The following is a 9,063-nucleotide window of genomic DNA, read 5'->3' on the forward strand; positions in this document are numbered from 1 at the left end:
TTGTTTCTGCTTCTCCATTTCTTGTATTTTTTTTCTTTTCTTTTCTCCTTGTGTTTCCTTTCTTTCTCACTCTTATGCTTTTTGTCCTTTGCTTGTCTTTTATTTCACCCCTTTCCTCCACTTCCAACTTCCTCTTCCTCTCCTGCCTCTTCCTCTTCCTCGTTTGGTCCTATTGAAGTTGAGCCCAATGCCGGGACACCACGTCGTAGACCTCTCTCCTTCTGCCCTTGCTGTGCCCATGAAGGTAACGTAACCTCACACCTTCCCTGTTCTCCTTGACCACAGCTGGGTTGTTGTAGCAGCACTAGTCAGCTATTGACCACAAGGACCCCAGCCCCCATCCCCAGCCCTTTTCTTGCTGTGTCCCCAAACCAGCCTTCTCAGTAGCAGCCTGGTAAGCTGAGCTTCTCTGAGCCTGTGACTAAAGGTACAGTATCCCTTTTGTGAGGGAAGCTGTAGAGACTGGGAGGGACATTGGGCAGCAGCAGTGGGAGCAGTAATGTCACACTCCCAAGCTTCTGTTTTCATTTAGTGGCTTCAGTTTCTCTGTTCCTCCTGAAAGATGTTTGGAAGGTGGGGGTAAGGAAAGATAGTCTGCTTCATTTTAATTGGTCTGCACAGATGAAAGGAATACTGTGTCTCTGTAAGGCCTGGTTTACAAAAACATCCTTGAACTTGAAAAAGCAACAAACCTTAAGCTAGAGCAGCTTTCCCTCATCAGTCTTGCTGAGTGCATTCTTTAACTGTCCCAAGGAGAGTTTCCATTGCCAAGGCATGGGGGAAGGGGTTGTTTCCATGTGTTTGTGGTGTAATTTTGCTAACCACTTACTCTGCTTTCCATGGTGCTCCCTCACATCAGTTGTCAGTGCTCCCTCTCCAACCCTCCCATTCTTCCTCTGCTCATTGGCTGTTTAAAAACACTTCTGTATTCCAGAGGTCAGTAGCATTGTGGGTTTGGCTTTTTTTAAGAGACATTTGTTCTATACATCCTGGCATCAGAAAGGATGGGGAGACTGCCCAGTGCTTTCATGGCACCACAGCACTGGACATCTGCATGTTTGGTCTCCCTCTCCTGTTGCCACGTGGGCATATTGTGCAGAGATGCTCAGAAAGGAATGCTTCAAACTGAGCAACACACTGGCATCAAGTCCACAGAGCCAGAGGCTCTTACGGTGTACAGCTGAGTCTGGTGTTCCCCAAGGGTCTGCTATTACAATCTCTCTGAGGCAGCCATGCTCAGCCTAAGCTGCAGTTTAATAGGAGTTGTAGGTTCCCCTTTGTTTAGCTGCAGTGCAGCACTTCTGAGATCCTAAATATGGAGACAAGTAGTAATGTTAATTAGTCATTGATGCGGTATTTGTGCAGTGTTTTCCAGAGTTTGAATAGAAAGGTTGCTGCTTTTGGTTACTTTTAGCACCAGAATGACTGAGAGTTCTTGCTCTTGATGTAGACAAACCCAGACAAGGTTGTTAGCTACTCTAGGATGCCCAGATTAAGTGTGGTGGCAAACCAGTAGGATGCAGCAAGCCAAAAATGCTGTTGAGCTCAATTGCAGGCTCTGCTTCTGCCTCCACTACAGGCAGGAGCACTGCTGGTGTCCTTGATGGTGTCTGATGCAAGTCACAGCATTCACCTGCAGGTAGTTCAGAGTGAAACCAGTGGTCCAGACTAGGAGACTGCTAGGAGGAGCTTCCCTGGTGAGCTCCAACATTTGGTAAACAACAACAGAAAACTTTGGGAACAGCATTCTACAGTTTATTGCACATAGGTCCCAATAGATAAGAGATTCATGAGTGGACTACTGAGCAAGTTTAGGAGTTGGTTTTGAAATAAATGAAAGGCCAGCTAAGAGTTCTGTACTAGGTAGCCAAGGCTCAAAGTATTTTTGTTCTGCTTTGCTATTAGCAAATGTGTCTGAGGATTCTTTTTCTTTCCAGCAGTGATGTGCAATACAGTAGAAGCAGTTTCTGTGTTCACTGTGCAGAGGGGATCTCCAAGTTGAATAGATACATGTGGCTAAAAGGAACAGACACAAAAGCTTGATTTAGCTGTTGGGAAAAGACAAGATGTTACTCTGTGATTGGTAAAAGAAAGATTGAGGACATGCAAATGAAGAAATGAAAGGTAAAACACGTGGGGTGGCAACTGCTCCGTTTCTGATGAGCTGGCATGAAGATCTGTAAAGCTTACTCTAAGGAAGGGAAAAGTGAAAGACATGCAGAGATCGGGACTTGCTGCATTAAGGGTGAGAAAGAAACAAGCAATCACAAAGAGAATCAGAAAGGAAAAAAACTGAGAGTAAAAATCAGGCACCAAAGAGAAGAGAACCCTTTTGGACGTGACTTCCACTCTTCTGAGTGCTGTAGGCAAAGTGAACGGACCCGGCTTGGGAGTGCTCTGGCAGCATCTTGCTTGGCTTTCTTTGCACATTTTGCCCCGTTGCTGTTTTTTGCAGTTTGGGCTCGTAAGGACTGCAGGGGGGGTACCTGAAAACTTACCAGGCTTGTTTGGGTTTTTTTTGGCAGGCATGGGTAAGAAAGATGATCCCAAGCTGATGCAGGAGTGGTTCAAGCTGGTGCAGGAGAAGAACGCCTTGGTTCGCTACGAGTCCGAACTGATGATATTGTGAGTGAATGTGCTAAAGCTGTGGAAGGGGAATGGTGTCACAGATAGTACTGGGAGCCTGTCAGTATTGTCTTCCCTATAATGCCAGGTGGCCAGCAGTCTCTGTAGGCTGATTCTTGGATGAGCTATAAATCCAAGCAGATTTCAGAAGAATAGTAGAAAAAGTAATCAATAATAGCAATAAGATTGCCCAGGGAGGTGGTGGAAGCCTCATCCCTGGAGGTTGTTAAGGCCAGGCTGGACGTGGCTGTGAGCAACCTGATCTAGTGTAAGGTGTCCCTGCCCTTGGCAGGGTGGTTGGAACTGGGTGATCCTTGAGGTCCCTTCCAACCCTAACAATTCTTTGATTCTGTGAATGAAAGTTCCAACTGTTTGTGCACATGCAGAAGTACAGCTGTGTGTGTAAAACACTAAACCCTTCCCCAGCTGTTGGATATAATGCATCATCTTCACACAAGTGTTTGCAAGCTATGCAGACTGAGAGTCCTGGTTTTGGTAGGGTCCACTCTTCAGTGTAGCCAAAAGTATGTAATTCAGTCACCTCTGCCATGTGGCACTCCATCTGTAGTGGGACCCCAGTGCCTCTCAGATTTCTCAGTCACCCATGCTGCAAATTCACTGAAACTCACAGAATCACAGAAAACTTCCAGTTGGAAGAAACCTCCATGCTCATCCAGTCCAACCTTCAACCCAGCACTGGGGGGGTCAACATTAAACCATTACAGAATACAGCAGCTGACCCAGATAGTGTGGAAGCTGATCACTACAGTGCCTGTGTCAGAAAAGTCCAAAAGTGGTGTCTGCACTGGGATCTGAAGAGGCTGACGTTGCTAAATGACCTTGTCTTTAGAGCAGGAGTTACAGAGGTAAAGTCTAATTTTGCAGTGATTGAAGATTTGTTTGTTGTGGTTTAGATTTAATCCCATCCAGGATCAATCCACTCAGCTTTCTGTATTTGCACTTCCTAGCTGAAGAACCTGAGATGCTGAAAGTACATTTAAATGTAGTTTTATAGAACTGGTTTTGGTTGGAAAAGATCTTCAAGGTCATCAAGTCCAACCATCAACCTAACACTACTGTGGCTATTAAACCATGACCCAAAGTGCCAAATGTCTTGGTCTGCTTCGGAACAACTCTTAAAACACCTGGTAAAATGCATAGGAGCTCAGGATTACACAGGCTCACAGGATGTTAGGGGTTGGAAGGGACCTCCAAAGATCATTGAGTCCAACCCCCTGCTAGAGCAGGGCCATACAATCTAGCTCAGGTCACACAGGAACACATCCAGACAGGGCTGGAAAAGCTCCAGACAAGGAGACTCCACAACCTCTCTGGGCAGCCTGCTCCACTGCTCTGGAACCCTCACAGTCAGGAAGGTGAGATGGAACCTCCTTTGCAGTAGTTTATATCCATTGCCCCTTGTCCTATCACAGGGTGCAACTGAGCAGAGCCTGGCCCCTCCCTCTTGACCCCCAGCTCTCAGATATTGATAAACATTTATTAAATCCCCTCTCAGTCTTCTCCTCTCCAGACTGAACAGCCCCAGGACTCTCAGCCTTTCCTCATCAGGCAGTGCTGCAGTCCCTTCAGCATCCTGGTAGCCCTCCCTTGGACTCTCTCGAGTAGATCCTTGTTTCTCTTGAACTGGGAAGTCTATAACCAGACATAGGAGATCTCTAGAGGGGGAGCAGAAGTTGTGAATGGATGTGGAGCAATGTGTGGAGTGTTCTAATATCTCCAGGACTTGGATTTCTAATTTTTCCCTTTCAGCGCTCGGGAGCTAGAACTGGAAGACAGACAGAGTCGCTTACAGCAGGAGCTCCGGGAAAGGATGGCAGTAGAAGGTGAGAGCAAAAGGGAACGTTTCACAGGTGGCGTGTGAGTATTTCTAGCCTTGTGTGTGCTGACAGGCTTTGCTATCTCTATAGACCACCTGAAGACAGAGGAGGAGCTCTCAGAGGAGAAGAGGATCCTGAATGAAATGCTAGAAGTAGTGGAGCAGAGAGATTCTCTTGTGGCTCTCCTTGAGGAGCAGCGGCTTCGAGAAAAAGAGGAGGACAAGGACCTGGAGGCAGTCATGCTTTCCAAAGGCTTTAGTTTGAACTGGTCTTGAGTGTAACATTTACCTCTGTTGGTCTGTGTTGTCCAGTTGGCCTACCCTGAGTTCGCCAGCATTACATGGATAGGAAGATGTTGAAGGGGATACCTCCGAGGGTCCAACAGCATGCAGGGATTTGGGTTGAAGCACTCAGAAGCCTTTTAATAAGTGTGTTGGTTCCAGAAGCTTAAGTTTCACATGTCTGCAAGCCAAGCTGAAGATCGTGAGTTGAGACTGTGGAGTCTCCTTGAGGTCCTATACAGTGGACCATACTTTTGTGTGTGTGATATGAGGGAGAGGAATAATCCATGTGTGGGGAAGGAGGTTAAGGGATGAAGTACCCTTAACTAAACTGGATTGATGGCAGTCCATTCCTTTCCCATTTTTACTACACCAGTTCTAATAAAAGGGAGGGAAGTGGCAGCCCTCTCTGGAAAAATCACAGCAGCCTGTAGCAGCCTGTATGGTGGAGTCAGCTGTCCAAGAGAGCTCCAGAAGCCCAGGGCAACATCTTCTTTGGTTTAGTCTTCCTCCCCACCAAAGAAACCTGCAGCTGATTGTTCTGCATGGATATGAAGATAGATGAGACAGAGAAGATACCACTCATGTGTGACGGAACTCTCCACCTCCTGGGCTTTAGAGAGGTTTGGACATCAGAGGATTCTCTTCCTATTGCAGCTTCCTAAATCATCTTCTTGTGGGGAAAAAAGAGGAGAAGAGGAGAGAGGGAAGAAACCCCTCTGCTTTGCTACACACTGGAGAGACAGCTACTGCTGGCTGTAGTCTTCGTGGCCACAGCTCCGAGGCTGGTGGATGGCTTTGTTCTGTTTTTGTCGTGACTGTTTTGACACTGGAAAATACTGACTGTGGGACAGTGGTAAGTGTGTGCTGGGGCAGGGCTGCTACCAGGTGGCAGCCCGTGGCTGGTAGGCCCCTGAAAAAGAGAAGCCCTTAAGTGACCGAACCACCGCTAAGACTTTTCAGTGTTTTTATTATTTTCCTCTGTATTTTGTTTTTGCACATTGGAAACGAAGCTTAAGAGCTGCCTGGGCCCTCAGTCACTTTGACCCTTTTATGTCAATTAACTTATTTTTTAATACTTGAAAGAAGATTCATTTTTGTATCTTTTAGGAGAAGAAAAACAAACAAACAAAGGACGAGTGAGGGGGGTGTGTGCCTGCTGCATCCAACAACTTCCACTTCTAAATTACTGGACATTGTTACCTGTGGCTATTTATTAGTGTTGTTATTAATCATTTGATTGTTACAAGTGTCTGATCGTGGAAGGATCTCTTTTAACTCTGTTAGAGAAAGACACTGCTGTGGATTGGTCCCTGCTCACAGCAGGGGCTGCCTTCACGTACCCACGGATGCGTCTTGTCCTGGGAGGATTTTCCTTCGTGACAAAGCCCTGCACACTCATGGAGTTGTAACAATCTTATTTGTGTTCCTAGTGTACTTTTTTCTTCTGCATCCCATCTTCCCTCTTTTGGAGTAATAAAACTATAACTTATTTAAATTTCACATTTGTAATAACAAGGAAGCCAAAATTGTGAGGTAGAAATATCCCCTTCTCTCTAAAGAGGGGACCCTCACACTCCTGAGATACAGCTAGAGGGGTTCCCATGAAAACAAGAAGCACATTTCCTGTTGCATGTGTTGGAGGAAGCTCCTTCTAACTCAGCCAGTGAAGCTGCTACTTTTCAGCCAGGAGGGTACTCATTGTATTCATAGGTTAACCCACGAGCAGGACGTGCACTGAGCACCAGTCACTGTTTGACAGAGTCCCTGAGCACAGTATGTCCTTACCTTGTCCCACAGAGCTGACATAGCACTGTGCATTGGGTACAAATCCCATCCCTAATGCCATGCTAAGGGGTTTTCCTCCCTTGGGATGCTATGTTCTTTTCTTGTTAAAGTACTAAGCCTGCTCCCTGATGTCTTTGAGCAAGTGCCCCGTTCCCAAACATATTCCCACAACACGCTGATCCTTCAGCTTGAACTTATGCTGGTGGTGCAAGGCACCCAGGCAGGGCTGAACATCCTTTAATCATTTGCCCTAGGACAGAAGTTATCTTGGTTTCTTGCTCTTGGCTCTTTACCTCCTTCAAAGAGGTCTTCTCTAAGGCAGGGTCTATGCTTTGAATTCACCTCTGACTCAGGAGCATCCCTCATGCTGAGGACGAATGGGTAGGACTGTTCTCCAGAGACTCTTAGTGGTGCTGGTTGTTAACTGTGGCAACATGTTTTTCCACTTCAAGCATTCTCCCTTTATCCCCTGCTACTGTTTTCTGCTAAGGCATGACAAACTAAATCCAGATGCCCCTGAACCCAAGCAGACAGGCAGCTGCAGTGCTCCTTTGTACATCAGCAAGCAGTACCTGCTACACCAGCATCACCGAGGGTTAGCGAAGCAACATGATGTCCAGCAAACAGAATTCCCCCTGTCTGCCAGCTGCACCTGTCCAGTTGGCAATGGTAGTTTTATACAGTCTGCATCTGAGGCTCCAGCAGAAGCTGGAGAGGAGGAGGGAAGACATCCTGAAGAAGAAATACCAGATCACTGCTTTTCCCTTTCGTGCTGGGGGATGCTGGCCAGATCTTCATAATGCTGAAAACTTACATCACTTGAGGGTGTAAAGCCCTACTGCAGGGGAAAACTGCATCTTCTAAACCTGAACTCTTCAGGTTAGGCTGAAGGCCTCCAGCAGAGAATGAAAACGGAAGAGCTAACATCGCACACACAAATGATTTACACGTACAAGAAAGGGAATGTTCAAAGGCCTTTTTATATCAAAGTGGTTGTAAAAGGCACAACTTCTATTTGCTGTTCTGTTGCACTTTAAGAAGAGGACTTGCATATCAGATAACTTGGGTTTTTTTACTATCTGAATATTTTTAATTCAAATTTTATATTTTTAAAGCTGAAGAAGGCTCTTGTGACCGCAAGATCCCTTATTTGTATCAGAATCCAAGTAGGATGTTCTAGCTCTTTGTGTTGCCCAGGTGGGCAGCAGCACATGACTCGGCCATGTGCATTCAGTGACACCTGTCCATTTCACACCTGAGGGGAGCAAAAATGCCCTCAGCTTCCAAGAAGTAGGCATGCAAAGGCATCCGTCCCCATGTGACATGGGCCAGACCGGGGGCGGCCTCTTCCTCCCTGCAGTGAGTAGGAGGAGAGCCGAGCTTGGAACCTAAGCTGTGTTCTTTTGAAATGGACACATCGAGGATGGGGCAAGCACTGCAGCCCCCTGTGGGGAGGAGAGGGGGACACCACCTCCTGGAAACAGCCAGGAGGCAAATGGGGAGGGGGGGAGTGAGGACTGCCAAAACAACTAATCATCTGCTGTTTTCAGAGTACAGTTCCATGGGGTTTAACTGTTCTTTTAACCACGTTTTCATTAGAACTCGCCATCGGCTGTAAAATCCTCAGCTTCAAAGAACTGATGTGTGGGGAGGTGACAAGATGTTTCAGCTCCAACTTCCAGACATATTTCTTCTTTCAGTTAACCAAGCCCCTACAGCCTCGCTAGGGCACGTTCCAGACGGCGCTGCTGAACGCATTTTAGCTCAACCAGCCAGTTTTCAGAGCCTGTCCTCCTCTCTCTCTCGTCTCTGCATATTTTGTGTAAATACTTGTTTGTATGTAAAGACACCAGTGGCTCCTTGGGCTACCCCCACAGTCAAGAACGTGAGTTTTGTGCAGTAGGCCTCTTGTAGAACACGGTGCTTGCGTAGAGCTAGTCACCACATTTGTGTGCACTCTGGTGTTTTTTAAATCTTTTTATACAGCCCTACTCCTGAACATTTTGAAGTATTACAAGTGGTCTAGACTGCATGATCTAGAGCAGCCCAGCAGTTCCCTTTTCTTAGCAGCTGTCCCTAAAGCGTTCACCGCTTACACCTCGTTTGGTTAATATTCTTTTCAAATGAGCTTTCAGTTCAGCGTTTACACCAGACACTAGTGCGGGAGGAGAAAGGTGTTGCATTACCACATCTCCTGTGTGCAAACTGAAAAGCCACACGATGGCTCTATGGGAATGGCAGTCGTCACTGTCTGCAATAAAGCATACTAAAACCCAGCCTGTGTACATAGCTCACGGAGAAAGAGGTGGCTGGCTCTTGACCGTTGGCAAAACAACGGAGATTCAGCTGTCCAAAGGCTCCCGCTTTTGGATTGCTCTGAGTACCGCTATAGGCAGGGTAGCCAGGCAAAGGGGAGGGCGCCGAAGGCAGATGTGAAGGGGAGGATGGTGTGGCAGTAATTTAAGCACTCTGTACCCGTGCGTGCGAGTGTGTGAGGTTCAGTCCGGGCGAGGGGAGCTGCTCTGGCATCT

General features: G+C 46.9%; 1 protein-coding gene across 1 annotated transcript in view; it reads left to right on the plus strand.

Annotated features, from left to right (window-relative positions):
- MICAL3 (microtubule associated monooxygenase, calponin and LIM domain containing 3) overlaps positions 1-8,786 on the plus strand; it is a 203,789-nt gene extending 195,003 nt beyond the window's left edge. The window contains exons 41-44 of the mRNA XM_054167732.1: positions 179-244; positions 2,526-2,625; positions 4,396-4,469; positions 4,554-8,786. Coding sequence (XP_054023707.1) covers positions 179-244; positions 2,526-2,625; positions 4,396-4,469; positions 4,554-4,738 — 425 coding nt within the window. The 3' untranslated portion in view covers positions 4,739-8,786. The remainder of the gene's footprint in view (positions 1-178; positions 245-2,525; positions 2,626-4,395; positions 4,470-4,553) is intronic.
- Positions 8,787-9,063: the final 277 nt, after the last annotated feature.

The sequence above is a fragment of the Dryobates pubescens genome, chromosome 15, assembly GCF_014839835.1.
Source record: "Dryobates pubescens isolate bDryPub1 chromosome 15, bDryPub1.pri, whole genome shotgun sequence".
NCBI classification, from domain to species: Eukaryota; Metazoa; Chordata; class Aves; order Piciformes; family Picidae; genus Dryobates; species Dryobates pubescens.